The 14865-nt window shown below is 47.8% G+C and overlaps 1 protein-coding gene across 1 annotated transcript in view; it reads right to left on the reverse strand.

Annotated features, from left to right (window-relative positions):
- LOC142566124 (Kv channel-interacting protein 4-like) overlaps positions 1 to 13820 on the reverse strand; it is a 587487-nt gene extending 573667 nt beyond the window's left edge. Inside the window, exon 1 of the mRNA XM_075676923.1 lies at positions 13555 to 13820. Within this exon, the coding sequence (XP_075533038.1) occupies positions 13555 to 13663 (109 nt within the window). The 5' untranslated portion in view covers positions 13664 to 13820. The remainder of the gene's footprint in view (positions 1 to 13554) is intronic.
- Positions 13821 to 14865: the final 1045 nt, after the last annotated feature.

Raw genomic sequence — 14865 nt, forward strand, 5'->3', positions numbered from 1 at the left:
GAACGCACGTGCGCGTGCGCGCAACGAGAAGCAAAACGCCAAGACTAACAAAAACGCGGGCAGGCGGCCGACCGAACGTCTACGGAAGGAGCGGTGGCAGCCCGCGGGCCCTGTACACGGGCCGGTGGCAGGTTGCGATACAAGACACGATTCTTATTGACCTGCCGAGGCACACCAGACAAATGATGGGAAGGGGGGAGGGGGGGGGGATCGGGCCACCCCCTCCGCATTCCTCGGGGCGCGCGCTCGCGTTGCCTCTTCCCCACCCCATTGGGGCTGCGGCGCACGTCCCCATTTTACGCGCCCTGCCGATGAGGACGCGTGCGGCTGCTGCTGCCGCCACACGAAGCCCGCGGCGGGGCTGCTGCTACTGCTTCGGGCTCTAAAGGAAGCAAGTGGAGAGGCTCCTCCTCCCTCCCCACCCACCCACCACCTCGCACGGGCCACAGAGTCGATGACGCGGCCTGCGCTGCTCGCCGCTGGCAGGAGACGCGTCGCACCAGCGGCAGTACAGTGCACGGCTCTGCGGTGCAGAAAAACCCTCTCCTCGCGGACGCTCGCTTTATGGGCACTAAAAGGAATCCCCCCACGTTGCGCGCGGGGCAGCCATTCGAGCGGCGCTTCAGTTTGTAAAGGTATGAATTCCAGAGGAGCAGGCGGGAAAAGGAGGCGAAGGATCGACTTCTCATTTTATGGCGCCGAGCTACGCGCACAGCACGCGCGCCGGCGGTTACGTGTGTAGTGCGCCCTTCCCGGCGGCCGCTCCTGGAGCCCCGCGCAGTCTGTGCCAGCCCGGGTCGCGCGACCGTTTTGCTGGTCGATATTTGGCGCGCGCACAGGCAGGCCTGGGGCTGGTAGCGCGTCTTTGTTAGCCCCATGTTGGCTAAACTAATTAGTGATGCCAAAGCAGAAAACGAAGAAGAAAACGAATCCCCTGGGAGCCGGAGGAAAGGGCTGAGGGTGCTGCGAAATAATTGCGCGCCTAGGTGGTTACGGTGGGTTGAGCTTTAAATGATATTGGCTTTTGCGGCGGTGCACAAAGATGGCCGAGGCGCAGCGGCACGCGATGCAGGTTTTATCAAAGAGCAAACGAGCTGGTATATCTTTCAACGTTGCACCTCGGGGGCAACGCTGCAGAGAAAACGCTGGCTGTAAAAATATAAGCTGAAAGTAGGAAACCCCGTCTGGGAAACTGCTTTATATTGTCTGTACTTGAACAAAATTGCGCATCTAAAGAGGTTGCACAGACCCCCGTAGCCGCAAATTTTTTTTGTCAATACAGCGCACATAAGGCAATTTATGAAAAGCAGATGTTGCCCCTGAATAATTTCGCATTCAGATATATGAATACACCTTTTTGCTTACCTAGCTTGCATGGCTTGTTGTAATGTAACCTTATCTTTCACGGCATAAATGCAAAAAATCAGGCTTGAACGTTTTGTCATATTCATTTCTGTGTGAATAATTTTCTGCGCCGCGTTCACTTTCCCGTAGCACATGAAAAAGAAATGTGGGATCAATTTACTTAAGTTGTCCTAAATTCCCTGCAGGTGAATAGCTTTCAGTAAAGGACTACTGGTATGTGTTTGCTATTTCTTGCGCATCTCACAAAAGATCTTTCACGGAATTTCCCAAAACTCTCTGAACTCGCTTATGTTTTGGTCATTTGCCACACTCAGTTCAAGTTCTCACTCACATGAGAAACGATATCTTTGCGCTACGTGTTATATATTACAATATAGTAAACATAGTATCACATTACTAGTTTGCTGCTTATACTTATATAGCAGGCGCAGCAACTCGTTTTCATCTCAAGCCAGCATTAAAATGCTAAATCATGTCATAAATTCATTGTTTAAATGCATGTTTAGATGTTAATATTGGTCGCTGAATACTACGCTGCCCACCTGATTGAGCACCCCCAAAATTTATATTAAGCGTTTGCAGCTGCGGGGGTTTCTGGGTGTGTGTCTTAGTTAAGAAAAATAACTAGATGATCAACATACAAGTGAAGTTACATTCTAAAATGCAGCACCAACAATATGTTAAGTCTTCCCGAACCGTGAATGTTGTCCATGTATAGGCTAGAGTTCTTGTCATCGGGTGGTTAGGATTGTTAAGAGTACTAAAAACCATACGGTGCATTGTTAGCGCTGCCACCTAAATCAGTGACCACTTCATTCTTACCTACAGCCCGTGCATACGAGTCAAGAGTCCTCTATAGAATAAATACTGCCTTGGCATCTTCAATTGCAGCATGGAAGAGCACTGCAGTTCTGAGATTACATCATTCTGAACCCATCCTCCGCCTCGTGATGTCATCGTTTGAAGTGCATTTCTTCCGTACAGATATTATTTATTTTAGGCAAAAAATATAGCGAATGTCATCCTAAGTACTTGTCTTAAAGATAAGTAAAAATTCCGGCAAAATTGATCCTATTGATGTAGGCCTCATATTTGAAAGCATGTATCGCCAAAAACAGCTCGCGCATGACAGAAAACGTAGAACACACACAGTGTCGGTATCATTGCAGTGACAGTGAACCGGAAGGAGACACTGACAGCCCATACTATGCCTGGAAGCTCTATTGTTCACAAAGAAATCACCTGCAATAGGGAAGATTAAAGTCTTCACGTAGTATGCTGTCTGTTATTTCTTCGCGCACAATCCTGACCCAACAAATCCACGCATAGTGGTTATTCTCCTGTAAAGCGTGTTTTGTCTGCTATGCACATAAGAACGTACACAAAGCCACCCTTACATATTATTTGGGGAAAGGAGAATTTTTGTTGGTCGCTAATGTCCTCCTTCCTCTTCCTCCTTCTTTTCTCTTTTTTACTTTTAGACTTTAGCCAAAAAGCTATTTGAGGAACATTCAAGCAAGCAAGCCAAACAAGATGGCGCTCTCCATAGTAGGAAAATGCTCCTGTCGCAGTAAATGAGTTAGAGCAGAAGGAATCTCTGAAGTCTGCTTCTGTCTTTCTTGTTGGAAGGGCAGCGCTAAAGGATCAATAATCACAGTTGCTTTTAAATGCACCACACCCATTGATATCGACCCTCTCCCCCCTTGAATATACTTCCCTTGTCCTTCGCTCCCAGATAGAAACTGCCAATAGACGAGGCTGAAACTTCTTTATTCAATGAAACGGGCCCGTACCACGGCGTACAGATTGCTGCATCTAAGCAGATTGCAGCAGCAAAACCCTTTGGCAGACTACGCTCTCCTTTTTATTCCTTGATAGTAATATACAGCCTTCCCCTCCCCCCTTTCCCGCGCGGTGGCTTAGCGGTCAAAGCGTTTTGTTGCTGAGCCCTTAGCAGTGGGTTCAACTCCCGGTCAGCAAATCCATCTTCATGGGGTCGGAATGCAAAAATGTGTGTGCGCCTTGGTTTGGTGTGCACGGTATAAAAACGCCAGATGATCGAAATCAATCCGTCGCCCTCCACTATGGCATCTCTCACCACCCATCTGTTCATTTTCGGGAGGTAAAAGCCAAAATCAATAAATCAATTGATGACCACTTATGACCTAAGTTTGCTGTGCGCGCATATTGACGAACTGGTAGATATTATCACATTGATCATGATTTTCGTAAGATAGAGATCAATTTCTTTTGTAGCATTCGTACATTCATATTTATTTTTTGCAGTGCTCGCATATTCATTTTTTTTTTCGCAGACTGATGAGAAAAAAAGAACACGTCTGTCTTCATGGAAGGCTCTTACGATCGCTAAGCTTGCCGAAGCGGGCCAATGCATACTAAAAGGAAGTCGATCGCCGTCGTCGCTCGCGTCGGATATCTCCAGCGTCCGCAAAAATCCCCCTAAGTCCGCCCAGTTTCACTCAACTACTTGAAGCCGGTTGGTGAAACGCCCATTAAAATAAGTACGCCGCAAAGCATACGAGAAGGAACATGTGCGTCAAGATCCGCCATTGGACACGAACGATAATTCAACTGTTTGCCGACTGGCTTCCTCGCGCTTTCAAATAGCTAATCAAACTCTCCAATGCTCGTACGTGCGTGCTTCCTGGCGTTTCTTCAGAGATTGTGAAGTGAAAAATGGAGTCGACAGCAAATGCTTTTCATTTCATCTTGTGCAACTATCTTGGGTTGCGCCAAATAAAAATTCCATCAAGCAATGCGTTCTCAAAAGCACCGACGACGCTAAGCGGTTGTCGCAGTGTGCTGCTACCGTTATTATTATTTTTTTTTTTTTTGGTGCGATAGCAGTCAAGACCGTTCACACAAAAAAGGGTTTCCGTAATCGTTGTGCCGTGATCCGCGCATCGTTTAATTGGCATAGGTTGCGGATATCATATGAAACATTTTACTGCGAAAGCATACAAGACCCTCGAAAGAGGGCTTTCTTTGTCCCTTCTGTTACTTCGTGGCGTGCGCCAGCGTGCCATCGCCATCGTAACTATCTTGGCAATGTCACTATTTCGTAATCATTATCGGGCCGTTGTCATTGGGCCCCACCATCGTCATACTACCGTCGTCGCCAATGTCAGTGTGTTGTCGTCGTCGTCGAGCCACGTTGTCGTCGTCTTTGCCACTGTGTCGCCGTAGTTTTTGTTGTTTTCATCGTCGTGTAGTTGTCGCCATATCGCATTACCCACCATTCATACGACGGCGATAGCACACAACCTTCGTCGTCATTTGCATAGAGTCATCGTTGTAGTGCCTTTCTCGTGTCATCTGGTTGTCCTCGTTACGCGCACTTCAGAGAGTTTGCACAGGATTGTGGGAGTTTTTCGCAAAATTGGGAACGTTCGGGACCATTGGGGAACCCTAATACGTTCAGAACCCCTGAAACCACCGAGCTCTATTTTCTTTTTCTTTTTGTTAACCGATAGTTGCCGTTTGTAGAATATCTTGGGGAGTACATCGCACGGAAATACATGCATAGCTCAAAGAAGAAGAACAAGAAGAAGGAAACAATGACAGGAACCGAGTAAACATGTTAAAAAATTTGCAGATTGTTCTAATATTAAACGCCGCAATGTCACAAGCGTGCTGATTAATTGAATCTTACAAACCCCAAGGGCGCGAAAGAAAGCACGGGTAAATAATTGCAGTAATACGTGGCTGTTCAATATACCGAGGTATTTATATCAAGGGAGAAAGAAACGTGGCTGTAGCTAGATTTGGATGCTCGTAAAGAGATCGCAACAATTACCACACTTTTACATCTGTAATACATAAATTTGGAAGCCTAAAGTGGGGATCATGTTTATTATCATGTTTATATTTAGTAAAACAACCCAACCGCAACATTATCCCAACTGCGCAAGAGCGACAGCAACTGGTCTCTTCCACTGCAAACGTCGATAAGAGGCCGCTATCAGACGAGTTTTTTTAAGGTCATTAGCCTAATGCAAACAGCGCAGCCCAGAGAACAAGTGCCGCTATAGCCTCTCTTGAATCCACTGGGCTGAACGCACGGCTTTAGGGTCGCCACAACGGTGTGAACTTGTATATACGCACATATTCCTCACGCCATCATCATCATTCATCAGCCCTTTTCCTCCCCGTCTCTTTTCCCCAGTGTAGAGTAACAGGTGAGAGCAAGTTATAGCTCAGGCTAACGTCTCTGCCTTTCTGCAAAGAAATATATATATCTCTCTACTCCACTCAGAAATGTTTCATTCTGAACCTCAGGACCGACAGGCTGGCGAGCTTCGGCAAAAAGAGCGCTGTTGCTCGCACCTTTATGAAAAAGAGTACATAATATTGCGCCTACGCACATGTGCCAGTTACCTTTCTATCTTTTTCGCCGTCTCTTGTCATTTCTTTTTCGACACATCTGTTAATAAAAACAAAATCTGTAGCTTCATTCTTATTCTTCTTTTTTGTCGCAAATAAATAAATTCTCAATGAAATTAAGAATTGCATAAACGCGTACGTCAGGTATGATGCACAAGACACAGCCGCTACCTTACGGTACATGAAACTCGCAGACCTAACGTTTGCAGCCCGAAGCATGCAGCCTTGGCTGATCGAGTGGCTAAAACGTCGAGGCCCAACCGTAGAAAACTGTCGTTAAAATTTCAGTGGAGTCAAAAGATGCGTCTACCTTACCGCTTTTCCTTTTTCCAGAAGATGAGCGCAAATCCATGGCTTTCCTATGGAAGAAATTTATCACTCTGAATCGTCAGTTGCCTTATACTCGGACTGAATGAGGGTAGGAACGAATTATTATGCAAGTCTTGTCCGAAGGATCACGTGCGATGAATTTCACGTTAAAAGGCCGCGTGACAGAATGAGCCGATGGACGGCACGCTACATGAAGAGAAAACACCTCCAGTGGAACACTACATCTCGACGTGCTACCGTTTCGATCCGGTCCCTCTATTTTGAGCGTTTTTCGTTTTTCCTTGGTTCCTTGCCCACTGCGAGCCGCGCGCACTGGGTCTCGCTGCTGTGTACCCTATCTCCCCTGGCTTCCGTCTTGTTTTCTTGCCGTCCACAGCCTCTTTTTGTTTTAGTTCTCGGCGCATTTTCCTTCATTTGTTATCTGCGTCATTGTTTCCTCGGTTCGTTTTCCCAGTTCCCACTCTCACTCCCGCTGCCCCCGCTATTTCTGGGTTCCTTTGTTCAATTCATCGCGTGTACTTTTTCGCTTTTCACTTTCTTCGTTTCGTTTCTTATTTTGTGTGTGTGTGTGTGTTCTGCTAACTGTGGTGACAAGAATTCAAACGACACGAGCGCCGTCCCGCCTGCGCACCCGGTTCTCTGTGCTCCAGTCACGTGTCCTTCAACCACGACAACAGAAACTAATGCTGAAGCGGCGCAGTTTACCGGCATGCTTGAAACATCGCAAACGGTGCGTCACCACCACGGCTGCAGGAAAGAGTCCTTGGTTCAGGCAGACGCTTGTGGGCTTGGCTGCCCAACTCTGCCAACCTACGCAAATGTTCTCGCCTGCATCTTCGCAGGAGGAAAGGGAACGCTTGTGAAACATGAAAGGGATCACTCGCCGCCCAGCCAGCACCGGTCGACTTGGTTAAACAGGGGGTTGCTCGTTCCCTGCGTTTGTATATGCGCCGCACGAACTGCCACCGATGCCCTTACGCATTGTTCCATGAGTGCTGCGTTGCCATTTTCAATGTCCGGGAAGCAAGTTTCCGAACATATAATTGCAAAAAAAAATGGCGTATGAGGACAACGATGAGCAAACCGGTTACGCAACTGAACTGCAGAGACCTGGCAAAACATATGGTATCTTCAGACCCGCTCATCTAGACTAACGTCTTTCCAGCCACACTGTTCAGCCCAGCTAGGTCGCTTCGTTTACGCTATATGCTTATTGCCTTTACAAATATCTATAGTAGATTTGCCCAATATCTTTTTTGTCGTGGTGCATATTTACCACACTAAAGCAACAAACACACTCCCACAAACCCGCCAGACACTCAAATGAATGCGAGCACATCGCGACATTGCAGCAAAAGCATAGAAATGTCGTCGACAGTAGGATAACTGAATGAACGAAAACACTGATATCTAAGTATAACGCTTTTCTGGATCGTTATGAATGGAGACGACGACTGAAACGACTTTTCTTCGACTATATAAAACTGCTTCTTTCTGCACAACCGTCGATAGAGCTCACTTGAACAATGTGCACATCACGCAACGAGTAACGTGTGTTCACCAAGCTCTTCGACGGAGTGCAGTAACATTGAACAACATTGAAGTAACAGGGAACAACAAAGATCACTGGCTGACATATTAAAAATGGTCAGTGAAGGAGAGTTTAGGGCAATTTTCGATCACGTAAAAATGTATTGGACAGTTAGTAGGCTATTCATTCGTGCTGCACATCGTAAAATTAATAATGTCGAATAAATTCAATATGTAAAGTTGTCGTGTAGAATATGCCTGGCTCGTGGATTCTGATGATCAAAAATGTGCTTTAATGTCTGTAAAGGATAGAAAGTCCTATCTTTTCTGTGTCTTTTTGTTCCCCTTTTTGTCTTTTAGGCATAGAGTCCTAAGTTTAGCTAAATTACAACCTTTCTGCTGCTCTGCAGTACAAAGAAGAACTAAAGAGTAAAATTGTGTATTGCACTACTTCTGGGAAACTATCAATAGCGCGTTGTGGAACAACGAAAAATACCTGATTGCCCGTGAACAGAAGTAAAACCCCTTAGGGAGTGTGACCTCAGTGGTTTTAGTGAAGCCAGGCGCCAGTTTGCCAGAATTCAGAGTAAATGACGGTGTTTCGTGAACGCATACAACTAAAGAAATTGCCCTTACAGTGCCGCGTGATTTCGATTTGCGGGCCTAATCTAGATATGCCAAAACATCTGTTTTCAAGAAAGAGCATTAATCCCAGCATCATTGACGCTCTCTAATGTTTACCTTAACTAGAATATTTTTTGTGGGAGGGTAGGGGGTAGAGAAGTAAACAGGGATGAAATGATGCACTGTAAGTTGCAACAAAAACTCCAAATTTCTCCTTTCTTTTTCTGGGCTGCTCAAAAACAATTGCCTCCAAGTGCATGTTTTCGCGTTATCGATATGCATGTGGCATTCCACGTCTTTTTTCGTACTTGACCTGCGCGAATGCATAAGTGTGAGGCAGTATATTTATAGTGATGTTTCTCAGCTGGAAAGGTAATATGGAGTAGAAAGAGATAGAGAGATAGCAAAGAGAGGAAAGGCCGGGAGGTCAACCCGACGAGCGTCCGGTTTGCTACCCTACACTGGGGGAAGGGAAAGGGGGAACAGAAAGAGGAAAGCGGGATAGAGGGAACACTGTCTGTGCACGCAGCAAAGTGTTCGGAAATCAGTCAAGTCAAAGCAAGTGCTCCGTCATTACGTTTGGCTGCCGTCAATCTTGGTAGTTCATAGCTGGTGATGCACGTTGAAGTCACCAGTGAAGACCAAGGATCCGGTGGGCGTCAGCAGTACGTTGCAGTGCGTGGCAGTATATTTTGAAGCTAAACCCCAGCCTTTCTGACTTCAGTGCGAATATAACGATGCGGGTGAGCCACGATGCTTACTCAAGAGTTGCAAGTACTCAATTGAGAGCATCCAGCACTTGCATTGCACTTCGCGCTGACGGAGTGTGCAGGTTATTTAAGAACATTCGAAAGGTATTCAACAGAGACCGGAGCATCATAACCACTTGCCGGTCTTCTTCGGGCAATTTGTCAGGAACCCGCGCTATTCGCTCTACAGCCGTGCGCAGCTGTATCACTTGACCTGGCTGCGGCTCCGGCTGTGGCATCGGCTGTACCACCGACTGTGGCATCGGCTGCGGCATCAGTTGTGGCTTCGGTTGTGACTTCCGCTGTTGTTCTGGCTTTGGTTGTTGCTTTAGTAGTGAGGACCAAGTTGTATTGTTCTCCGCCATGGCCTTGTCAGGCTTAGATTTAATTGCCCCAGGCCTAGGGGGCAGATGAGGAGGTGTTGTCGGATGAGGCTTACTCTTCATAGAGGCATCAGCGTTCTTTGAAGTCCGGCGACGTCGGGAGCGTCGCTTTCTAACGGCCGCAACAGCTTCCCGACGAGACGAATGGTCTCTCGCCATCTGCTTCAAGATCGCCTTTTCCTTCTTCATTTTGGAGCAGTCCTTTGAGGAAGCATCATGGGACCCAAGGCAATTGGTGCATTTGAGAACCGTGGCTGCACAAGAGTCTGCAGAGTGGGGCTCGCTGCAGCGTGAGCAAACTCTCGTGTTCTCGCACACGGCACTCGCGTGTCTCAGCCTCATACAATTGCGGCATTGCAGTGGCCTTGGGATGACTGGTCGCACAGGGTGTCTAAAGTGGCCCACCTTGACGTGCGAAGGGAGAGTCTCGCCCTTGAATATAATTTTCACACAGCGGGATGTGCCGAGGCGACACACATGTGTTATGGCGACCCCATCAACGGCAGGCTTCACTAGGATCGGCAAGTCGGCGCTGGAGATGGAGACGTCCACATCGTAGATGACGCCAGTAGTTGAACCACTGTTCTGGGGGATGTACGAGCGGACCTTAACGCCACCTAGTTCTGTAACTGTAGTCAAATTTCACAGCGCAGTCTTATGTGTGACGTCGATAGCCAACACATTTTTTCGTGTGTTGACTCTAACGTCTGCTATCTGATTTGGCGCCACCACTTCAAGTTGCACCGATACGGACTGTCTGTTTAGTCGCCTCAAGTTGTCGGTAGTGAGTTCTGGTACAAATAGAATCGTACTGATTGTGGTATTCTGAGTTGGTCCTACCGTTGGCGTGCTCGAAGACATGGATGCCCTGGTGGTGTGTCTTCGTTTCGCCTTGTGACTCCGCACAAGCTCGAAGGCGTCATCGGAGAACTGAGCGAGTAGACGCTGGTGTCATCGCCGTCGGTGTCGCTCTGGAGGCCGGTCCGCTTCCTAGACGCAGCCGCCGCTGAAGTCGCCATTCCCGGCAGAGGCACGGGGACGTCAACTTGCATCCGCGCCACGAACCATGCCGGCTCTCCAAAGATGTACGCATAAATAAGGAAAAAACAGTATAGCAGCATTCCTGATCATACGTATGACTGCTGTTTATCGCTAATAAAATTGATTGATTGATTGATTGATTGATTGATTGATTGATTGATTGATTGATTGATTGATTGATTGATTGATTGATTGATTGATTGATCCAAACGCTTCCCGAAGGTCAAGGACAGTGTTTGTGCATATCAATGTTTTCCCCAAAACAGCCATAAAGTCTTGTTGATTTATTGGATCACGGGCGGTCTCACCATGCTCGGTTTCCCATCGGCCATCAGGTAAGGGCAAGCGAAAATAAGTAAGCGAAGAAATACTGTGCTAATGTAAGCTCGGTGCCAAACTCGAGACCTGTCTATATCTAGACCGCTGCCCTATAGACAAAGCTATCAGTTTCTCGGCTCAAGTGTGTGTTCGGACAACTGCCGCATCTTGGGAAGCGCGGGAGTAGAGGAAGCTTGCGACGAGTCATTTCTTCCTGAGTGTAGCAATAGCGAAAACGACGCTGATTCTGAAGACCAATGCCCGGAAAGATTTTCCCGCTGGACATAGGTGAAAGAGGCAATGACGGCGGTTAATTACTGCAGGGAGGAAAAAGCGCGATCACCGGCACTAAGATAAGTACGGCCGGTATAATAAGAAGCGCCAAACGTTTGTAAGATAATTCAAATCGAATAAAGTTATATTAAATTACAAGATTTATTGTCACCGAGCAACACCAGGGCTTTGAGAGACGACGTGATGGGGGAGGTGTCTCCAGATTAATTTCGACCACCTGAGATTCTCTACACATGCACACAAGTCTAAGTACGGGAGCGTTTTTACCGCCCCGATCGTAATGCGACCCCAACGACTGCTTTACGAACCCGAGACCTCGCACTCAGCAGCAAAACTCCCATAGTCACTGAGCTACCGCGAAGGGTGTTAGTAAGATACGTCCGATTACAAATAGATGTTCAAGTTCTTGAACTGAGTTCATTCTATAGTTGTCTACGTGTGTACAACGCCAGCCAAGCCTGCGAAAGTGTTTTGCAACCGTTAGAAGTGCTTTGATGTCTGATTTTTAAATTAAGAAATGCCAGAAATCTGCAAATATATCTAGGAGTTCAAGCGTTCAAGCGTTATAGCTGAACTTGCAGCTCAAAGGACACCGAAATCACCGAATTTACAACGGCAGGGTTACACGCAAAAATTAATGTGGCTTCTCACAATATAGCAATCACTTTCGAAATCAAAATGTATAATCTAGAAGATTAGGCATTCAGAATGCTTATCCGTGGGATGTTCAAAGTCGTTGAGGGGCTTGCTATTTGCTTTTTTTTTTTTTACTAAAGTCAACTGGACGTCTCATTTGTGTACTGCAGCTTGCTGTGGGCGCATGAGCTCCGCTTACTATGAGGTATATATTTAAACCATGGTGACTCAAGAAGGCGTACTGGAGTTTACTTACTTTACTTACGTTACACTTACATTACACTAACATTTTACTTACCCCGGGGGTACTCATCAACATGGCAGGAAAATGCATACTCGTGCACAAATAGCGACAGCTCTAGCATACTAGACGCATGTTTCTTGCACGAGCGCTATCACATAGATGAAATTAGCGATTGGAGCCCTATGAGTGAGATTTAAACAGCACATTATCCCTAACATAACTGCAATTCATCGTCTTGCGTAAATGTTGGCGCTTCCTGCCATGTATTATAGACAATAATCTTTCGTGAGTAGCGAACATCTGACATCTTTCCGAAATCATTTCTGGTGGGCGCGAATAGAGAGCGGTTACCATTTAAACCTTATTTGCCGCAAGCGTGTCTCTGAGAATACAAGGGGCAGGTTTTGTGCATCAGATTTCTCTCCGTCGCAGGGTAGCGATTCATAGTGTTATGAGTTACGTTTAAGACATTCATAGATCTCGAACACATGAAATGTTGCTCTTAGTGTAACCTTCATAAATTCTCACATAGAGGAACGTTTTCAGCCGGTGCCGCAACAGCATATGCAGCTTAACGTCTCAAAACAGTGGCGCGCCATATAACTAACAAGTAGTTGACGACGAAAGTGACCCGAGCTCACCTGCATTAGAAAAGGAAGACATCTGGATCAGGAATTTGGAATACATAATACAAATTCCTGCTCTCAGGTGTCCGCGATTAACTTCTGTGGAGTGAAAATGAATGCGCATGGAACAGCCACATTTGCGAGGTAAAAGGAAATAAAAGAACGCATACATAGACAGAAACAATGAAGGTCACGCAACAAACGAAGCTGACACAGTAAATTACGCTGAGCGAAATTGTGTAACCTACCAAACTCCCCCTTTCCTTTCCCAGCAGCCTACAGGGCTGTCATGGGACACTTCCGGAAGTAGCCGACGCAAACTCTGCGACTGGAATGGGCGTTTTTCTTGATATACGACTTTGAGTTCCCGTAATTTCAGCTAATGATACCGGTATTATCAGAATTGCATTCAAGCCGTATCTGAAATCTAGTTGTGTGGGGCATTGCAAATGAGCTGCGGCTGCCCATACAGATGAGTTAAAGAAGGATGACGAGAGCGATTACGGCAATAAAGAGAAAACACGATAAATTTTTTTTACGCAACTGTCCGAACGTGATACTGCGCCGATACGGTGATTCAGTTCGTGCTTTCATTGTAACTGGTGGCTCCGTGTGTGAATCGTAGCGCGCGCCTCTAACGCGAGGGAGAGAGAGAGAAGGGGGGCCGAACTTTGAAAACGCGGGACAAGTCGAATCACGCGCGAGCAAATCATCGAATGTACGAAGACGATTTTCACGCCTGTAATAATCCTCTCTGCGGCTTCCGTCTCGTACGCTCACGTGTTAAGTCGAGTCAGAGGCTACTTCTCAGCCGGCGCGAAGTTTTCGCTGGCCCTATCGAGTCGCGAGTCAGAAGTTGGGGAGCGGAAGCAAAACCGAAACCGTCGCATGATTCCGGCGCCGCGCTCGAGCACGCGGGGGTCGCGCGTTCGCACCGGCGCGCCGGCAGTCGCGAGAATGCGGTGAGCCGGGTGTGCGCGCCTCGCTGCTGCTCTCGTTCTGTCACTCACCTTCGGGAGAAGCCGCACGGTCGGCACATCTTCCGGCGAAGCGGCGCTGCTGGAGTCCGCTCGAGCCGGCCAGCGGCACGGCGGCGGGGTCCTGGCTGCGCGTGGACATGGCAGCGCGGCGGCGGCCTAGAGCAGAGCGCGCCGCGCCGAGCGCACCATCCCTCGGGGGGGCCGGCCTCGCTGTTCAGCCGCGGCGGCTCGCCTGGGGCTCTCCTGGCGAGACACCCTGCTCAGCGTGCCCAAGAGTCCCCATGGCGGCACAGAACGGCGGCCCGCGGCTGGAACCGCGGCTGCGCGCGCCGCCCCCCCCCCTCCCCCCCACCTTCAAGCGCGAGCATGCGCAGCGCCCGCGACGCCAAGCGCCATCTGGGGAACGCCGGCGAACACGGTTCTCTGGCCACGGGGCAGGGAAGACGCGGTGTTGGCGTCGCCATGGCCGGCACACGTTCAATGCTCCCCGGCGGCGGGAATGTGCTGCGCTAAGGCCGGGCTTTCCCCAACGCTGGGGAATGGCGCGCTTATGTAACGCATACACGCCTCCCACTCTCACTTCCGCTTCGCAACCTAAAAAGTACAAGAAAAGGAAAATATGCGCCGGCAAGTTCGTGCCCCGCGCACGGCGACCGTGGTGGGCTGAGAGCAGACCATCCTAGGCACAGTTAACGAGCGAGCATGCCGCTGGAAATAGCGCGGGGATGACGTCACAGCTTCTTATCCGTCACTCTGCTGGCGACAAGTTATAAAGTATTAGGGGGAACAAAATAAAGAAATACCGACGACGATAATTAACGTTAAAAGGCTGCAAGCAGTACAATTTTCATGGATTCCTTTACTAAAAACCGTGTTGCAAGCATGGAGAACCTCAAATAAATAAATAAATAAATAAATAAATAAATAAATAAATAAATAAATAAATAAACAAACAGAAACGTTGTTTTTACTCGCTTTGACGCGTTGGCGGGAACGAACACTTGGGCTTTACGATTCGCTTCAAATGTTATTCTTTAAAAAAACGCAAATACCACAGATATATCGCTTCGTGGGAGTTAAACGCAATCTATTCAGATAACTGCATGCTTTCTTTATAGAATACACATCAGGGACACATGTATAAGTATTGAGAAGGGTGTAAGTGCGGGTCAGCTGCTGCAGCACGGCGCCAACTAGTATAAACTCAGCGCAGCAAACGTGGGACTCGGAATACGCAGGATGCCACGTGCACTGGTGATGCCTCGTCCCTTCTGCATCCCCGAAATTGTTGTGCGTTCGGTATTAACGTTATGTAGACTACTTATGAAGTCTCCAGTCCTT

The sequence above is a fragment of the Dermacentor variabilis genome, unplaced genomic scaffold (genome assembly GCF_050947875.1).
Source record: "Dermacentor variabilis isolate Ectoservices unplaced genomic scaffold, ASM5094787v1 scaffold_12, whole genome shotgun sequence".
NCBI classification, from domain to species: domain Eukaryota; kingdom Metazoa; phylum Arthropoda; class Arachnida; order Ixodida; family Ixodidae; genus Dermacentor; species Dermacentor variabilis.